Source organism: Colias croceus, chromosome 15 (assembly GCF_905220415.1).
Source record: "Colias croceus chromosome 15, ilColCroc2.1".
Taxonomy (NCBI): domain Eukaryota; kingdom Metazoa; phylum Arthropoda; class Insecta; order Lepidoptera; family Pieridae; genus Colias; species Colias croceus.
In genome coordinates, this window is record NC_059551.1 from 8,325,730 (window position 1) to 8,347,637 (window position 21,908).

Here is a 21,908-nt window from a genome sequence, read left to right on the forward strand (position 1 = left end):
TTTATTACGCAGCATATTAGGTGTTAACTGAACGAAAATGTTATTTATTATTTTTACTACTAATAGAATACATTATGTATAAAAATATTTGTCTTTGTTACCGAACAAAGTCCAAACCTACTGCTTGAAAAATGAAAAATTCCGCCAGAAGAAAGGTAATTAGAACCTATTTTTAGTCCTCAGGGAATTACGCAAGTTTTTCTCTACCATTTATAAGGAGCTCCGAATTTTTTTAATTGTAGGTAGTCTATTGAATATCCCTTATATTAAGCGAAAATACTTAAATACTACTGTTTCTATCTAATTTTATTGAATTTTTAAAACATAAAAATAATAAATGTTATAAAAAAATAGGTAGACCAGTTAGTCGTGACAGATTAACTTCAGCTTACTACTACACGTGATAAAAAAGTAGGTAACCTATATCCACGTCAATTATAATATACAAATTTCAGCTACATCCGTTTTCAAAGTTTCCGTAAAAAAATTTACATATCTATTTTTGGCTTTGGGGTTATAATAGATAAATCTAAATTTACTATTTCTGAAATACTTACGTGTGATTGAAGTTACGATTTTCGTTTTTATAAATTAGTAAAAAAAATATTAATTGCTTTTCTATATAAGTAATATTATAAAAACTCATTAAAAAAAACTAATTAACGTCATACACATAAACATTGCCACCCACAAAACACAAATAAGCAATCAGGTTAACGAACTGAAATCAAAAATGAAATCCCCAACGCAATTAAATCGTTACGCGCCTAAGATTGAGCACCCCTGTGGAGTTTTTGTTTATTTGATAGCGATGCATCGCTACGTTCCCACTACACACGCATGATCGCTGCAGTTGGCTCGCAGCGCGTGCGTCACGCACATTGCAACGCGCACTGCTACCGAAACCCGCTAATGTGACCCAAGCTTTATCTCCCCTGCGAATTTCGAATCGCACCTAAATTTATAACCCTAAACCAACGCACGCTTTTTTAATCGCCGTGGACAGTGTTCGATTTTCCAAAAATTTCCCCATTCAAAAATGTACGGAATAATCTCATATCGTAACGGCAATAGGCCACTTGCTCAGTGCATAATTTAGATACGTGATTTCGGTTTCAAATACGAACCAATTTTTCATGATCACATTGAATTTCAAATATGTCTTTATAAGGCTTGTTGTTTTTATTTTGTGGACTATTTCCCGTTGAATGTTGTTGGAAGTGGTTTTGTGTTCGATTATAGAAATTTGGTGCAACGACAGATAATATGGGGTAAGATTTTTGCGTCGTATTAGATTTTACATGTAATGTAATGTAATTATTGTAATTGATAGTGTATTGTGTAACATTAAACCTACTTATTCAAGCCCTATTGAAGCCGGATTAATTACATAGGTAGTACAATAACAACACATAGTTTTACTTTGTTTTATAAGTGTAACTACTAACTGTAAATTAATTAGGAATAGAGTAATGTGTGTTCAGAGGTAAACTAATTTAAATTATTATAAATAAGTCGAAGAAAAGAATTGAAAACGATAGATATTTAAACGTTGTGCAAATGTACTTATACAATAAATAAATAGAGTTTGTAGAGACCTGTATATTTAACTGATTATCTTTTTAATACTTATTCTTCATTCGTACGAATAACTTTATTTGAATAGAGTGAAACCAAATCATTTACCGTTTTTAATTATTTATTTATAACAATAAGGTTTTTTTTTTTAATCAGATTATCATGCATGCCTACAAAATGTACAATAAAGATATTTTAAAATATCTTTTATTACATAATTATTATTTATTTATGATAATATCGTCGTATATATTATGTTAACAATATAAATTATTAATTAGTGATAGGAAGTTAAAATTATATACCTTAGTGCGAACCTAGTACATATTATTATGTACTGGAATGATATATTTTCACACAAAGATAAATAAAACGTTTATTAATTTTGCGTATTTATACTGCTTTAATTAATTAATTGTATTATTTTTTTAATGTCAATATTCAATATTTTATTATTTTAGGACTACATATTATATTTTGTAATTTTTATTCACACGGTTCATCTTTAATTGTTAAATTATTAAATATATAAACGATATTTAACTTAGTTCCTCATTATTTATTCACAAAATAAAAATCATGATTTTTTACCAAATTTAAGTACCTAGTTAATACAATAAAAAAAAACAAGGAACGCTCTATGTAATAGTTATTCCCTACATTTTACGCTCATTCACTTTACAAGTGATAGAAATATCTCACACTTGCAAATATAAACGTACATGACATTGAATAAAACAAAAACAACAAAACTATAAAGCCTTCAACACCCTTTAACAGGAGCGATAAAAAATAATTATTCAGGACACTGGCAAATTGATGCATTCTTGCCTTTAAAAAAAATAAAAACAAAAAAGTTTATAGGGCTATTACATTAATACGGTCAACGATCTCTTAGGATAATGGCGATAAAATAAAATAATTATTCACGACACGGCTTGCTATTCAAAAATAATAAAAGATTCTTAGGTGAGCAAAATAGTAACTTCATGGCCAAATATCTGAGTATAGAATGGATCGAGAAATTTTGGACTGATTCCTAAGGGCACAATAAAGACGAGTTAGTTCCACCGATTTTTTTTGTCTATGGGACAGGGGATTTCTTTTTCATAAATAGCCAACATTATTTGTTCTAACTGGCCAGTAATAATGATATTTTCATGATTTTTTATTCAAACTCTATGGTTTTACGCTGGGACTCTACCCAAGAAGCCAGCGCTTTATGGCTGGGATAAGATTTTCATCATAGATATAATAATACTTTACCTAAGACTTGGTATATTATTATCTATATATAATCTTCACAAGGGAACAATTTTATAAATAAAATTCGGAGTCCGGATGTAGCGTGTATATGTTTACCATACATACATTTACGATTATACGTGTCTTTAGTAAAATTATGCCAAAACGAACTCAATAAACTACGAAACCTATTCTGCACCGTAACAATAGATTAAACAACATGTTTCTATAAGGTACTTTTACTATTTTTTTTAATCTAAACATTTCTCCCTCCTAAAAATATATACAACCTATATACACCAAACACTGGCAGTCAATTTCGCCGTTTAAAAAAAAAAGAACAAGCGCCTTAAAAAGGGCAAGGCAGAGTTAAACAGCTATTAAATCGATACGTTTAACCCCCGGTAATATAATCGCGAAGCCCCACCGTCCCACATTACCACGGACACATAATACGTCAATTTGTTACTTAAACGAACGACATGCAGCGATCGGGTTACTATTTATTAACCGACTTGCAAAAAGTTGGTCCTTAATGCAGTTTGTTAAATCGGCCCTCGACTTCGATGTAACGAGATATTTGATTTGTTCTTCAATAATCGTTACGGAGTGAAAGTAGTTATTGACTTTATTGATTTATTTATTATTCTTTTACAAACCAAATCTATTTGTTATAAAATTACCTATAGGTAATATTCTTTGCGAATAGAGATTAAATTCATAATTTGCAATTCTTCATTGCGGGCTAAATTGCAGCTCCTAATCATTTCCTTTACCATATTTTTTAAGTAATAAAGTTAGTAAGGTTGTTCTCTTTTCCTTTGATTGTTAATGGTTCATTTCATCAGTTTTTATATAGAACTACCACAAATATCTGCTAATATTCGTGTTAAAACCACGTAACATGATGACTAGAGACACGCTTCGTTGGTCAGCGCCGGCGCTTCGCTTGCTTTTTTAAATCGTATGAAGTTATCAACGTATGTCGTAATTAGTTTATTTTTATCGCCATTTAAGTAGTTATAGTAGATAGCTATGGATATTTGATACTATGAATAAAAAGAAAACTGAAAACCAGATTGTCTACGCCTGAGATGGTAGAAATATTTTAATCACATCAGATTTATAATAGCACCTAGCTAATAATGAAAGATTTTTACTCTGGCAGAGATATGAGAATCAAGGTCTAGTTGAAATTAAAAAAAAATAATAAATTTCAACATTTTATTCTTAAATCGATAATGATTTTATGCTATGTATCCAATGTGTAATGCCCAAATGTTTTGGAAATTAATGAGGATTAATATGTGAATTTTCCGTATGTTCTATTCGTAATTGTATTTATATATTACTAGTGGTCCGCCCCGGCTTCGCCCGTGGGACATATTTCGCAATAAAAGGTAGCCTATGTCCTTTCTCGGGTATCAAAATATCTACATACCAAATTTCATGCAAATTGGTTCAGTAGTTTAGGCGTGATTGAGTAACAGACAGAGAGACAGACAGAGTTACTTTCGCATTTATAATATTAGTATTAGTACAAATTGGTAAATTTTGAAAAATTCCAGGGCTGTTATTAAATTAAAGATTCTATAATTGGTGACAATTAAGGAGCCATACTTAATGCTTTTTTTGACTCAGTCTTTTTAGTCTAAAATCTAAATAAAGATCAAAAGACTATACCTTAATGGTATTCCTGAAAGATTTGCACAACAATAACCTTGAGAGAATTATGTATGTACCTTATACTTCCCTAAATTGACGTCAAGATTTCAATGACATCCTGATGTAAATTCATACACAGTTATGTATACAATGAATTACTGTAAAGAGGCAGTTCTATGGTAATATAAGCGATAGGAATGAGATTATAAAGCGTAATGATTCGCTTACGGAAGCTGCTTGTCAGGATATGATACAATTTTTAAGTGACGTAATGATTATACAATTAATTAAACTGAAAATGTATTACTTATTAATACATCTAATTAAAAATATAGGTTTTCATAATATAATAAAAATGCGAAACTTGTATGCAGTCGAAATGTGTTCACATACATTTCGAGCTTAAAGTGCCAAATCAATTGAGAATTTTTACCAGTACTAAAAGATTACTTTGTAAAAAGAAAATACAATACAAAATCATTTTCACTTTCCGTTTACCTACATACGTACGTTTACAATATTTTACAGATAGAGCGCCACTTTTCAGTGTTTTCTAGATAATCGAATAGTTGTAGATATTGTTTCTCCTAAAGACTAAAACTTTAATCAACAATATCGAAATTGTATTAAATTAATAATGTGTAGAAAGCTCACACTTGTCCATAATTAGTACATCATCTATTTGGCAATAACACAACTATGTGCTGACACAGATATTATGTGACATGAATATTTGTCAACTGCTGAAATGTATTACAATTTCACTACTTCTAGTATAATTGTAAAGCTAGATTTATATCTAAATGACTGGTTTTAATTTATTTAAAACTTGGAATGGATTTTGTGTCAAATTTAATTTACATATAACTTACCTAAATTTTCCAATTCGTGGAAGTTATAGTCTTTAGATATAGAATAGAATAGAATAGAATAGAATTCATTTATTCGTGGTAAAACAAGATATACATACAAAAAAAAAATAAAATAAAAAAATACAGATAAAAAATAAAAGAATCACCACGAAAAGGGTATAGACTCAGCATATGGAGAAAACAATGACCAAAAGGCCACTGCTTTCACCGCTGTTTTTCAGCCATAACCTGTTGTGGCCATACACGTATACACGTATTTTACGTTATACGTTATACACGTATTTTATTGAGGTGTATTTACCAATTCACCTATACATTGACCCAAACTCCAGAATATTTTACATAGAAAGTTTTCATTCTTTTAAATTGACAAGTCATCTTCCTTCCCCATTGTTCAAGGGGAAAAATGTGAAATCCTTTTAGATTGATGATTGCCTCCTTGTATCAATAAAAGTGTCTTGTATTTATGCTTATGGAATCACAAAAGTATTTCGGTGTAAAAGAGAGCAGGAAGAAGAATATTATTAAATTGAATTGGTATGAATTGAAAAACGCAACGGAGACAAATCTCCTTATAATCTTTTCTTTGTCCTTGTCCTTCTTGTATAAACCCAGTTCAGGATCGATAGACTTTACCTTCTAATATCTAATAAGCAACTTGTAAATTAATAATTTGAGGTTAGAACTGTTTTCACTTGCTTGATTCGAGGAAATAATTACTTTCACTGATTTCCACTACCAGGGATCATATGCCTTGACATAATATAAGGTATTATTAACCTCTACCAATCGAGTCAATTACCAATATATTTGTTAACAAACTACAAGCGTACGATCGTGTTTCAAAACATGCCACTTTTGGGATATGCAATGAGCACGTACTGTACATTGAGAGTGCATTATTCCAAAACAAATTTTATTTTATACTACGAAACACGTGACTTACTCCGAGTATACTTATTTCTTTCCGGAACTTATGAAAAATTATCTTAAATGAAAAAACTACTACTACTACTTATGAACATCCCTTTATTGTTTTGTAAGTGAACTCATTTAATAGCCAAAATTTTTGACATAATTAAAAAAACTATTAATTTTCTTTTGACAAACGGACACTTATTATTTTTAAAGCCCACGTCTATATTATAAATACTAGATCTAGAATTAGACCGAGATCGTTAAATCGTATTTATTGTCGGATAGGACAGTATTTTTAAACTAATGTTACACAACCCTTGATTTTTTTTTAATTATTGATATTGCTTTATTAACATTGCAGTTAAATTGAAACAACGAATTAGCTGTAATTCGATTTCCAGTGATTGTATAAATACACGATATTTATCGAATAAAGGATCCAGGAGTCATAACATCCTGCAGATTAAGTTAGCACCTTTAGGGCTGGCACGAGAAAGAAAATAACCGTTCACTTTTTTTTATATATTATTTCGTTGATTTTGTGACTTTTTTCTTGGAATTATTTTATAAATGTTGTGAAATCTATAAAATATGTTATATTAAGATTGTTTTTTAGTAAGAGGATGATAATAATAAGTAAGATTTCATTCTATGCAATAAAATTTTATTTATGGTAATCATTAGGATCTAAAATCAACGATCAATCGATATCTTCATATTTTTAACATCGTAAGTTTTAGCATATTCAATCAAAGAAAAATATTATGCCACCTAAATGCCACATAAAAGAATACCATTATAATATTATACCACCCCTAATATAGGGTTACACTGTACACATCAAAATATCACAAACCAACGTTTCCGATTGTGAACTGCTAATTCCAAAAAGAAAGGGTTTGTCACGTTTCATTTTAGCTTACAATGCTACAAGATTGAATATTAACTGTTCAATTGTAAATTATTATGGTAAATAAACTTAATGTTAAGCTAGTGGTAAATAATACGACTAGCTTCCGCCCCTGGCTTCACCCGCGCAGTCGAAAAAAAATCTAAAGAAGTAAGAAGCCTATGCTCTCTCTTTATAACGTTTTTACACAAAAATCATACTAAAAATCGTTCCATTATCCTGTGAAAGAAAGACACACAAGCACACTGTCACATTAAAATTATTAGTAAGAATAATTGTGAGCAGAAATATATACCATCTCCAGGGTTTACTCAATCCATTTAAACCCAATGAATCTTCATAAACATCGAAATGTTTCAAACGAAATTGTCTTTACTTAATCCTTGGTGCTATTTATATGCAGACGTCTCCAAATCCGCGTATATCGTGAAACACATCAAAACAGACAAACAGAAAACATCGCCAGACAGACGTACCGGCAGACTGTTTATTTATAGTTATATTTTGTTTTTTTTTCCGCCGATTCATTGTCGGCGAATGTGGAAATCTCTTAATGGAAACTATAAAATAGGTGTGCAAGATTTGATTTCGATAGTTTGATGATGTTTAAATTAAGATACTATAATAATATACTGTAATGTATGTATCGGAATAGGCCTAGCTTGATAATTATTGCTGCAAAAAGGAATCTGTAAAATAAATGGCTTTGTTTTGTAAACATTTTTGTTAAAGCTAGAGTAGGTATTTAATATTCTGTTTAATGTGCTGTTATCACCACATTTAACACAGATTAGTGTGTAGTGTAGTTGTAGTAAGTAAAAAAAATGTAGCAATGTATAAAAAATAGAGAACGAATATAAATTAAATATATATATCATATTTTATTGGTCTATCTTGCCTTACTTTTTACAGAACAAGATAGTTTTCAAAGATTAGACACAAACTATAGTGCAATTTTTTATCAAAACTTCACATTAAAAGGCATGCTACGTACCTATAAATAATTATTGTCGAACTGACAATTAGTTCATTGTAATCAGACGCGCGCGACGTAGAAAACCGTTTCAAAGTTAATAGGACCATCTACATAACACTTTATAATGTTTTGAACTATAAATATTGCTCCAATAAAAACTGCAATTCACAGCATTAAAAAGTTGCATTTGACTTTATATTTAACATATTGTATTAAATCAAAGAAGCACTAACCCATAGACAGATTTATGCGACATCTGTGTTACAATATATTTCATGCGGAATTCCTCACATTTTCGTGTCACTGCAAAGAGTCTAAATTGTCGAAAATGTCAAGACTTTGTTAACATTTAATTAACAAACGCATCACACATTCTTGTGAGATTTTGAAATCGTGATTAATTTATCTTTCGTAGGTGTTTCTAAAACTGTGTTATATAATAATATGTGTAATTTACCTATAACCTATTTTAATTTAATTTGAGCATACCTATACTTAAGTGAAAGTGTTGTTAATAGGATGAATATTGTGTACAAGAGAATTCGACTTCGACTACCGCTTTGAACAATTATTATAATTTTCTTATATTTAATCATTTGTATGTAAGAAAATGTTGATAATAATTATGTACCTACTTACAACACATTAATTACACGACTATAAAAGGAAACGATAGACTGAAGTTTAGTATTTATAGCTATGAGTATTTAGAAATTGAATCAAAATTTTACTACTCATAAAATATAATACTATAGTCTAGTATATTAATGTTACATTAAGAGCTAGCAAATCATCGTAGTTCACTAACAACTATTTTTACACACGCCTAATTGAGAATCGTAATAAAAAAAACAATGGATATAATTTACAACGTGCGATAAAATATCGTTGAGCACGGAGAACCTTATTATCTTATCGTCGGCGATGCATTCGCTAGTAACACGGCGAGAAATATATTGCAAATGTAAATTATAGCATAGATACTAAATATTTATGTATTTATTCCAAAAAGAAGGTAAGGCTTTATCGGGGTAACTGTGACATTAATTTCTATAGTTTACACATGGATGTGGTAAATATCATATAAATTAGTTATTTGCACTCAGCAAAATGTTTACAGAATATATACCTACATGTAACATTAATAATAGGCTAAGTGTCTATTGCAAAATAATCAGATAGAAAATATATGGAAAATATAGAAAAGATAGCCGCCAAGTTTGTCTTTTTCTAATAATTTAGTAGAATAATCAATGTTAAGATAAATAATATACGTTATCTACACAAGCATAAATTAAAGTTTGCACGAAACTTTATCGGTTTTTAAATTATGTCGATAAAAATTTAGTAAGTTAGGTGGCAGAAAGAACGAAGTCGTAGGCAGAAAGGTAGTGGGTACGATTACCCAGGAGGAAGTATGGATATTAATTATTTCTCTTATTACATATTAACATACTTATTCGGAAGGACCTTTCCGATCAGAAAGGATCCATTTGATCGTAGTTCTTAAAATATTCCCAGCGAAATCCTTTAATTTCCGGACAAGTTTCTTAAAATATAAGTACCTACCTACCTTTCTGTCTGTGAATTGCTATTTAATATAAACACGTTTGATATCTTTAAAGAAATTACAGGAATATAATAGTGTGTGTAAGCTAAATGTTTGTCTGCAATCGAAAAATATTTTTAATTGTAAAGATTCAAGTGATTGAGATGTGAAGGATCCTTTAAAATTACATTTATAATTTTACTCTTTCATCAATACAATAGTCGAAGATTCGTTTAAGGGAAAAGCTCAGATACCCGATACCTACTACAGGAACTAGCAGAACTATGCGTCATGGGCGCTTTTGTGTAGACTGTAGAGTAATTCACTTATCTTCAAGGCACGCTCTCTTGACTCGTTTTTCTTTTGGATTTAAAAATACAGATCAAATAAGAATTTTTTTCACAATTAAATATCAAACAGTATTTCTATGTAGGTAGGTACTTGTAATTTCTATTTTTAGAATGATAAATTCAATGTTAGAATCCCGAAATTGATTGTTTAATAAACGATTACGATGATAAAGATAATAGGCAATGAATTGCCGTCAAATTGCTGTTCCCTATAATCAAAGTCAATAACTACTGAACCACTTAAAATAGAATTATAAAGTTCCCCCACATTTCAAGGTAACCGACATAAACATCGAGTAAAATTGATCACGTACATACAAAAATGAATAAAACAAAAGCACACGAGAACTCGATTAAGTAATGTAGATCAAGATTTATATTACTGCATTAGAATGTTGCCAACATCGAGTGATAAAAGACGCTTAAATGTCAACATTGTCACGATTGAAAAGAGCAAACTTGTAGAAATTTTTCGCAATGGCAAGACATATATATGCATCTGTCATCGGACACAAAAACTGGCGGTCTATTATTAAGCGGTTGAAATGTTGCCAGAACTACGCTCTTTTATTTGTTTCCCATTTGATTGATCGGTTTGATTTGATTCTGTGTTTAGTTTTGTTACATTCTGTGTTATCCAAGTTTATGTAGAGAGCCATACTCTCTACTTATTTAGGCATACGCAATTATATTATGAATAATTGAGTCTACAAAGTAGTGAAGTGTAACAATATTATAAAATCATATCCTATCTTACTGCGTATAATATGAACATACTCGCTACATTCAAAACTTCAGATGAATTAATTATTTTCATAATTTTTCAGATGTCATGTAACTTACCACTAATTTCTCGACACGCGTTTGTACTAGGTAATTAGAATTAGGAAAAATATATTATTTCGTTATTAGGAAAAATATATTACTTCATATTATTAGCATGGTTGAAACGTGCTACTTGCCATGAGATCTCTATCAGCCAACGTTAAGCAATCGTATCGATAATATTTACATAATTCAAGGTATTTAAAGCAACGTTCAACATTCTCGCATTAAAATATATAGGCGCAAATTAACACGGTGATATTTTTGAACGCTAACGAAACACATAGAATCTCAAGTAATGGAAACAGTAAATCATTATGAAATTTACTACATATAACTACACCGAGATTTATCGTTCAGCAGCGAAAGAATGCGCAATAATTTAAATAGCGCTACGCAGTTCTGTCACTTATTGTAAACATGTTGTGGGCTATTTTCCTGTACATGCTTTTGACCCGCGAAACCTTAACGTTGGTTACAGAAAACAATGAACCCTTGTGGTATGAAGGCAAATTTATGATCGTTTTGCCTTATGATATTCGCCTTTTTGAGCGGAATGGTATTACGTGGTCGCGTGAACTTTAAAAACTAAGTTATCGCAGCTATTAAGGTGAAATATCAATCGATCAGCAGCGATAAAGCGCTGGTAAGCGATTTATAATTGATTGAATTGGTTAATATGCCGTTATGCCGTATAAAGATGGGCATGATATTGCTGTAGAATGGGATTCTTTATTTCAGGCAATTAAGTTTATATGATCTTAAATAAATTACGATTTAATGCTGTTTCGCAATTGCAAACCTCTTATTCTGGGGAACACCAGGAAATGTATTTTTCAAGATAATGGAAGTCAAGTTATATAATACAATTATTGTCACTGCTGTCTACAAATCTAGTTACTAGATATTAAACTGCTAACCTACAAATAGCGTTTAGCTACTATTATGTATTCTGTGCTACAACGATGTGACAATAACTTCAAAAAGCTAAATATTTTTTATTTTATTTATTTATTTTTCAAGTCGATATACGAATATTCAGAATTACTTCGCTTCACTCGATTTTGTTTATTATCACGGAAGCATTTTCAGTTTTTTCATAATAATACATACCTTCCGAGCGAAAGCTTCGAATTTTAATGCCTTTCAGTAGAAATCCCATTGTGATTCACCCAATAATGTCATCACGCGATAAAATATATAGGTACCTACCAAGTTTATAGTACTTATATCTACTTCTTGTCATTTTACATTTAATTTTGTAAATATTAATATAAAACAATAATTCGAAAAGCAAATACAGTCATTATATTATTATTAAGGCGTATACCGCCAGTCTCAAAGATGAAGTAATTTCGTAGATGCGTTCAGGAGTCGTAAAAATAAATAAGATAGATATAAGCAAATGGAAATCTTCATAGTCTTATGGAAGTCATAATAACCTAACCATTAGTCTGTTTTATTGGCACAAATCACCGTGGGATGACCACAAATAGATGGGATTTGTGAAATATGTAGTTAATGATATTGTTATATGAATTACAATGATGGCATTGCAAACGAAAGGTACTAGAATGTTTTAGATGATCGTTGGAGTTTGTGATTCCATATAGTTGTAATGTAAGGGCTGTCGGTTATTATAAAAAAAAAATTAGTTTTCAGAAATCACTACATAGTATAAAACGAAGTCGCTTTCTCTGGCCCTATATCCCTTTGTATGCTTAAATCTTTAAAACGACGCAACGGATTTAAATGCGGTGATTTTTAATAGATAGAGTGATTCAAGAGGAAGGTTTAAATATATAATTTATTAGGTTTTAGACAAAGCGGGCGAATCCGCGGGCGGTAAGCTAGTATTACATATTATAAAAATTATCTTTAGTAAAGTTAAAAGTTAATTTTTTATGTTCAATATGAAGTGCTAGGCTTTGAAATAAGATCGAAAGACTACACGTTGACTTAATATGTAGACTTAATTATTAAATCTTAAGAAACATCTTAAATAAAAGATTTTTTAGCATCCTAATGAATGACTGTAAACAAGTTTGCAATCAATAAAACTACAATTAAAAGCTTTTACTAACAATGTATGTAAATCGATACAATGTATAAGTAAAGGTTAACGCATAAAATGCGAAAGCCTAGTTTCTTATAACAAGAGCGCAATGAAGAAGGTTATCAAGGTATTACTCATGCCACTTTATTAATACGATCACAGGGATATATGGAACTGGATAAGCCTTAAAATATTACATAGATTAGAGAGTTAATATATTATGTAAAAATTTATCGAAAGGTATTATAAATAATTGTCTTGATTTTTTTTATTGCATTGGAATAGCTTACTTATTTATTTAAATCGGAATGAATATCAATCAGCTTATAAGGTGACTAATTGGTAAATCACCGAAATTAATGATAACGACAGAAACATCTGAAAATATATTAAATAACAGGCCATCTCTATGCTCTCAAAGTTAAAATAGTAAAAAAATATATTTAAGTACTAAAATATCGACTATCAAAGCGAATGTTACTAAACGAATGGCGTTTTGTGATAGCACATTGGCTTATACGGTAAATTTAAATTCCTCTAAGATGTTACAAAATTATGTTCGTTGTTACAAACTATGATGTTCAAAACTGTTATGTCGCATCTAGTACTATACATCGACGTCGTCATCCATATAAGTATAATAAATCTGTGCAAAGATTTAACGATAATATTAAATTGTGTAAATATTGTTTTAACAATGGATTGGAAAGTTACGATCCGGGACAAGAAGGCTGTATATTTTATGTTAAATATATTTGATTTATTGCGACTTAATTTTATCGATTCTGGATACATGACGAACTTTTATAAAATAATAATATTCCATAGCCAAGTTTATTTTGTTTCAAAGTGTCCTACATCAGCCGCGGACTGCCCTGCCCCCCTAGCCAAGTGGCTTTCTGTTAGCGTAGCGTTCAATAGAATAGACTACGAATGTATGAGATTGACGTAAGCTGTAGATAATTTCTGTTAGCGTAGCGTTCAATAGAATAGACTACGAATGTATGAGATTGACGTAAGCTGTAGATACTTTTATCTATCTTTATATATGTATGGGTAGGCTGCAGCTGGTGTCCCACAACACATTAGGCCTCTGTGATCCGTGTCCCCACGTAAGCCTTCCAAAAGACCGGGTACCTTCCTTGTGATGGTACCCGAGTATTGTGGAATTATTACTTACTAACTGATCTGGAAACCGTTGTTCTTCCAGGACTAACTAAAGTTTTTCGACCTATTTTCAGATCTACAAAATAAAAATAAAAAATAAAAAAAACCTGTCAAGTTTCGGAGGGATGTTTGTTACATTTTGATTGACATAATTATTTTTGATACACACATTTAAATAGAAAGCGAGTGACAAGAAAGGCTTAGGGTGTATTCAGAAAGAAAGCTTGAAACTTATAAGCGCTTATCGGTGCTTGTCAACGCTGGTTTTGACAAGCTTGTCAATGCTGGTTTTGACAAGCTGGTTTGAGCATTGACATTCGCCGATAAGCGCTTATAAGTTTCAAGCTTTCTTTCTGAATACGCCCATATACTTATGTTCACGACTATTTATTGTAATGGGTAGCTAGCTACTAGTTATTATTCTATGTAATGGGTAAAGAACTTTGAGTTCGTAACAAAGGAACAAAAAAATCAAAACTTTCCTCTATAATATTAGTTTAGTTTTGATATTACGGCCTTGATCGGGCCATGATATCATATTATGCTATGTATGGTAATACAATGCTCACAGTATCTGTAATCAGTTAGGCATAGCATCTTAGGTCTTTTATCGGAATGGACCTAGCAACAACGCATTTTTATACGTGCTCTTGGTTGCTATGCGTTGTTGCGGTTTTTGTAAATCTATTGTTGTTTTTAGTCATGTTTTTGTGAAATAAATAAATAATTTGATATTAGTTCAATAGCTTAAATATAAGACAATCAATTTAAAAAATTAATTATTACAATATACATTTGATTGGCAATATCCAAAATATAATTTAAAAAAAAATCGATTATCTTTCGGAGCGAACAAAGTACGTATAGTTCTGTATCAAAATAGTTCCAAAGAAATTGTAAAAATGGAATTACAATTTTTAATTATTATGAATGTCTTGATGTTCTGTTCCTGTTGTTCCTGTGTTTCCTTTGTTCCACTAGTAAAAAAAGTAATGAACTAGCATTCTGCTGTAACTTCAATTTGTCAAGGGATAGTCGTTACCCATATAAATTTCTATTCCCTTTTCATCTTCACAGGGGTTAAAAAGGACAAGTGTAGGTCATCTTTGATCCCGGAATTTCAAACATTCCGTACACAAAATTTTATAAAGCAAAACATAATAAAGAGGGTTACATCAGCTGTAAGATAAATAAACTATTTTTAAAATCCTTTAAAAAAATCCGCTAAACCTAAGATAGATTCATTGGAAATTTATCTGAAAGAAAGCATACATTCTTGTAATTTTAAATAATGATTAAAAAAAGAACTTTTTATTATTATAGCTCTTAAAAAACGGCATAAAAATTAAAATTCTTATTTCCTCACCAAATATTCTTTTCTTCCAGAAGTCTCAACAGATTAACAGTCCGTGTAGCGACGTTGATAGTTCTACACGCGGCGGGCGCCGGTCTGGCCGCGCCGAGCGTCCTGGTCACCCGCCCGGTGGCCAGGCTGGCGGAGTGGCTGCCGATGGACAACCAAACCGTGTATAGATTGGACGCGGGAGAGACTAGGAAGTGAGTGGAATTGAGTATTTGAGTAATTTTTTTTTTTGTGCTAAATGGAAAGATTATATATATTAGTTTTATACCAAAACTATATTTTTAATTTTTTTTTTTTGCAATAATTCAAAAGGTATTTCAAAATAAAAATTAGTCTTTGAATCCAGTACCGAAAACACACCGACAACTCCCGAAGCGTCACCCGGACGCGTGTGACGTCATAATGTTAGTTTTCCCACATTGCAGTTGATACAAAAACGTATAACAACTAAAACATTTTGACGTCACATCTATGGTGACCAGTCATGGCGCGTTTATAGTCACGTGATTTAAATTTAAATTTCATCAATTTTTAATTGCTTGTAATTAAAAGAAACATTTTTTTTTGAGTTTTTTGCATTAAATATCAATATTATTAATAATAAGGTTTTAAAATACATTTAAAAAAATCAATATTTTTTTTATTCAAATACTCAATTGATAAATGTTGCACAATATGATCGTGATATCAAAGAAGAAAATTCAGAATATCCCGATAAAATTCAGAACGAGACAAACTGACATACTGTGATGGGATTTTCATTTATATAATTGAAATTTAAGAGTTGAAACATAAAACTAAGCGCATCACTTACGTGTATCTACTCGTAGCTCTAAAGATTTAAAGCTTGCGGACATAATACCTAGCCCCTTTGAAAGAAATTTTACCGACACACATAATATTGTAGAAAATTAAATGTATAATGCACATGTTTGACTAAAACTTTAATTTCAGTTTGGAATTAAACACGACGCAGCTATCACTGTCATCTGTTTTCATCACAATCAGCCCGTGTACCAGGGATTTCCACTGGGCGTTATATCGAGGAGAAATTGGACGTTCTGACGGTAAGATTTCTGATTATTATCATGATTATAGATAAGAATAAACATTATATTATTTACTATGGATTAACACTAAGTTGAATTAGTACCATTTATAAAAAAATCACACACTAACGGTATAATGGCTAATAAAATGTAAAAAAAATGTGTGCGTGTACTAGTGTACACACGTAAGAGGTGAAACTTCTTTATGACCTTATTTTTCAAAAAATAATTTACTATATGCAACTTTACAGAAATACGTCGAATCACGCGTAGTAGGGATAGGGAAAAGATGGCGCGTAACGGAAATGTGACACGCGTAACGAAAAAATGTTACACAAAATTTCTTTTCCAACCCCGATAAAGAAGTTTCACTTCAAAAAAAAAGAAATCTTGATAACTTATACCGCTGAAGCTCTGGAGATGATATTGATGTTCATATTGAAAACATAAACGATTAATTGACTTTTTTTCAGACCATCTGGATCTTATACAAGAAAGCAGTGGTGGAGATGTGAGCACTCTATCAGCAATAATCACAAATCAGGATAGATATTTACTACAGGTATATAAAATAAACTTATTTTTAGTCTCCGTTACTTACGTTAAAGTATTGAATAATACAACACTCGCTTTTCCCTTCTTAAAAGGCAGGTACGTATGAAATTATATCCGTCTTGAAACTTACGTTTATTTTTACGTTTGATCGGTAGATCAGTGGTGGTCGTGATACATCGAAGATAAAATTATAATATAACTAAATTGTTTTCAGTTATTTTCTTCAAAAGGCGGCGCCGCAGCAGTCAGTGTAAGAGGCGAAGCACCGCGGCCCGTGCGAATGCGCCTGCGCATCCGCTCTCGACGGAGGCTCTCAGCGAATTGGGATCCTAGGTATTTATTTATTTATTATTAGAAATACCAACGTTTTTTCATATTCAGATAGTAAAATTAATTATTTATTAAGAGAATTCATAATAGGGAAACTAAGCTTCTAAATTAAGGCATTAAATATTTGCATATTTTGAACATACATTTTCATTTACATAGGTAAATATTATTCGTGATAGTACTAATACATACCTATATAGAAGTAAAGCCTCATAAAAGGCACATATAAAAAAATAAAATTTGAATTCTGTACAATGATAAAGACGGTCATTAGAACCATTAGAACTTTCCATTTACCTTCAGATGTCCTATCCACGATAATAGTTTACTTATTATAGCATTAGCGATGTTATGAGTCTTGAAAACTGAGGATACATGTTACCTAATACAAATCGAAAACTTCGAAGTTCAAAAGAACCGATGCCCCATTTCATCGGCCCTATTTCACAGTGTCGCATAAACAGTAAACACCATCCGCGTACATTCTCGGTAACCAATACATTAAATTCATATCATAACTGGAGTACAGTATAAAAAACCCGTCAAGTGCCACCGTTATACTCTCACAATCCATAAATCCACGCTGTCTTTGAGTTCGTCACGAGTATAGATGAATTTATGATACCCCATATATGGCAGGATATGACTCGACTAGGAAACGTCCACACCGCGCTTTTTATTCCAAATAACTTGGTAATTGCAAAAACTGTGGAATTCACAGAATCGAATATTCATTTTATTGTGATTGGCCGTCATCGATAGGTAAATAAAAAACTTGTTTAGATGTACGCAGCGTCATGTGACGGAGATTGACGGATTAGGAAATATACGTAGTGGTGTTTTTTTTTTTTTTTTTGCGTAAATACTAGAATGTCTCTATCGAAGCCGCTAAGGGTGTGATTAAATTCTTGAGACAGAAAAACGGAATCAATTAAATTTGGTTTAGTATTCTGAACTATCCTTACCGTTCTACAGTTTTTATCGCCGCGCTGGTAAAAGTCTTGACAATACCGATTTATTCTCAGAACATACATTCTGATTTTCTTTTTTTTTTCCTATTTCATCATTAATTAACGTGCTCGTGCCCCATTCCTTAAACCTGTGACAAAAATGCATTGTGTAAACCATTAAATAAATACATTTCCATTACATTACATAACTCGAAGGCTTAAAAATCCACATCCTTATAAATCAGTCAGAATTTTAATAAAATTTCTAAAATTGCTAAAAATAAACAGTCATTGTGAACGCAGCATTACCTTATAAAATCTAACACGCGATGGTTGGCTACGGACAAGCTTTCGGTTTTTCGCTTCCAATACACACCCTTTAAGGCTTTAATTACTAAAGACGTTAACACACTTTGGTGTTGAATTTAGTTTTCACATTTGTTTTTATTTACGCCAATTTGCTGCGGTTTTAACGTTGTTATTGATAACAGGTGTTAATAATTTTCAAACTAAATGGGCATTTGAGAAGTTATGTTTCTTTTATGATAATTAATGTAAGAATGTATGATTTATGGATAGTAAAGTAAAGATTAAACGATACTTGACGTTGACGATATTACTTACTAGTAGTACTTACTTTTAGAAAAATATCTAACGACATACATTAAAATATTTTAATATTGTGATGAATCGGATATTTTAAAGTTCTTTTTGGGGCAGAACAATTTTATATGTACCTTTTTATATTATGCGTGATTTTACCAATGTTAAACGGTTTTGAGAGGTCGTTTTCGGAGAAAATTTTAGGGAGAAATTAGATTTCACCCTCTCTTTTACGAAAACTTTCTTTTGACACCGTAGGTAATTTACCACAACGATTATATTATCAATAAAAAGTTTACACTAACCTTATTATCTGCTAGCTGTGTCGCGCGGTTCCACTCCCGGGCTCGATTGTGTTATTCCAAAGTATAGGTAACTTAGGTATATTACAAATATATGTAAAGTTTCTTCCAAACTTGTCCAGTAGTTTGTTTCATGAAAGAGTAACAAACATACAAACCACACCAACATTTCCATTTATAATATAAGAAGGAGTTATTTATTCCTATTCGAATCATAAACAATAATATAATACGGCTATAATTACTAGTAATTATAGAGTATAGAAGTCATAAAACACTGATTGACTCTTCATTTTGGTTACATTGTAGCGTACGATCAGATCAAGCGTACTCGATCATAACAACATTCCATTAGGTAATTGTAGTGTTTAAAATAACTTGAAATACCTATCTCATAAAGGTAATGTAATTTATAGGTAGTATACGAAATTATAAAAAACTCAGTATGTAAACTAAAAGACTACTAATAAAATAAGGTAGTTGAAGTTCTCTGATACGATAAAAGACAATCCCCATTGCTTTACCAAACGTAGACTAAATATTTATAAAACAAAAAGAGGAATTATTGATTAAAATGAAAGAAAAACCTTAGAGAAAAACGTTACATCAAAAAATACAATTATTAATTTATGCGCAGAATAGATATTCGAATTACGAACACTAGAGATTGCACAGATTCTAAACTAACTTAAAGAAACTTAAGTAAAGAACTTTTTTTTCCTTTTTGATAAAGGCCATGGCTCATACAGCCGAAGATAATTAATAATTAGACTATATTTTTATTCTACTATAATAACCTTTTTTTTAAACCTAAAAATAAATGTTTATTAATATAATTTTAATTAAGAAGATTTTTGTTTATGCAACAAATAAGTAACAGAGACTTTTTTAACGGATGACATCTCTAAAGAATTGATAATGTATGTGGACATAAACCAAAAAGAAGAACGGATAATTCATGATAATCAAAATAATTGGCGTACACAATTTAATTATTACTAATTTAAAAATTATACCGAAGTAATTGATCATTCTTCATTCGGCACTATATCAATGATATTTTTTGATTTTTTGCGCGGGTTCCATTTTGACATTTAACTCGTTAAAAACTTAAAAAAAAAACAATGAGCCTCGGCACGCTAGGTGTAACACTAATTAACAACATTTCGATTCTCATCTCGTAAAGTTTTAAATTACCCTTATGAGCAAACCATACTATTTGTAGCGAATGCAACTGCGAAGGAACGCGTAAATAGAATAAACAGTCAGCAAAGGCAAGCTTGATTCCTTCAACTTTTTGTGCAAGGGCATGTATCGAATTAATCGATTTTACGCTTTAATAATAAATATTTAAAATCCGATTTCTTGTACAGCACGGCTTTGAACTTTACATGTGGGATAATGGAATTAATGTCTTATGCTGATTAATTTTTGGATCTAATTTTGATTGCATCTCGAGGTATGTAAAGATATGAAAAAGGTAAATTAACCACGCATCTTGCCACCCATCGGAACCTTATGATGAAATGGCTGCCCGATTTCAAATTACGTGTTGCAAGTCTAATAGCCGTAAATGAGATACTGCAGAAAATACAATTAAATTAATTTGTATGCAATTCTTGTACTGCAAGTATAAATGAAATTGAACAAATATTTGTGCTCTCTAATGGATGACCCTAACACTTCTGCAATGAAGGAGAGTTTGTGAAAATAATTTTGCAAGTTTTGCATATTTTTGTCTCGAATTGGATATTTCAAATCTTTTCAATTAATGAATAAGTAAGTGAAAAGGCACGAAAGATATGAAACAAAAAAATATATTACGTAAGTCCTATATCTTGTTCTTGGGTTTAAAAAATAAAAATAAATACGATGAAAATATAGAAATGCACGAACTATTTTGCAACAATTTAAATATTTAATGTATTAATTACTATAAATAGGTATTTTAAATACCTAGATTTGATACCTTTAAATGGCGAATTCTAATAACCTTAGAATGTTAAACTTTAATACCTTGCCTGAGCTTAGTATCGATAAATTTCGTAGCTTATGGCAATGATAATTATAAATAAGTCATTAAAATTTATATTTTGTTGCGACTCTCATCTACGTATTAGGTACGTCTTCTTTTGTTATATTGCGAGAACAGTTGATTTTAACAGATTTTTTAAATCAAATATAAAATTCATCACCGTCTTTTATTTTGTGAAGATTTAAAGTATCATTTCGACTTTCGTGCCCTAACGACACATTGATCGCATCCACGCCGCGGCCGTCTGTTTGTCGTCAGGAAAGCATTGTTCAGAAAACACATTCACAAAGTCATAATAAATACTGTATTACAATATTCCTCCTTAAACGAGTCATATTAAAGTGTGTAGGTAGCATATTAATTAATTTTATAGCAAATTTCTTGCCTTTAGCGTTTGCATGCATGCCGACTGTATACCTCAGTGATAACTTAACCTAACAGGACCTGATGGGTGACTATTCTCAACACGTGCGACTTTTTCCACCACATAACTGTACGATAATTAAAAGAATATCGCCTAGAGAGGCAATAACTCCTTTTGTGGGTGACGCTAAATGTTTTGCTGGTTTGCGAGCAGTTTCTTCTAATTAGTCGTTATTAATTGTAATCA

At 30.9% G+C, this 21,908-nt stretch overlaps 1 protein-coding gene across 1 annotated transcript in view; it reads left to right on the forward strand.

Moving 5' to 3' along the window:
• The first annotated feature begins 843 nt into the window (after window positions 1-843).
• LOC123698171 (protein NDNF-like) overlaps window positions 844-21,908 on the forward strand; it is a 29,533-nt gene continuing 8,468 nt past the window's right edge. The window contains exons 1-5 of the mRNA XM_045644768.1: window positions 844-1,271; window positions 15,498-15,668; window positions 16,429-16,541; window positions 16,997-17,085; window positions 17,293-17,411. Of these exons, the coding sequence (XP_045500724.1) occupies window positions 1,267-1,271; window positions 15,498-15,668; window positions 16,429-16,541; window positions 16,997-17,085; window positions 17,293-17,411 (497 nt within the window). The 5' untranslated portion in view covers window positions 844-1,266. The remainder of the gene's footprint in view (window positions 1,272-15,497; window positions 15,669-16,428; window positions 16,542-16,996; window positions 17,086-17,292; window positions 17,412-21,908) is intronic.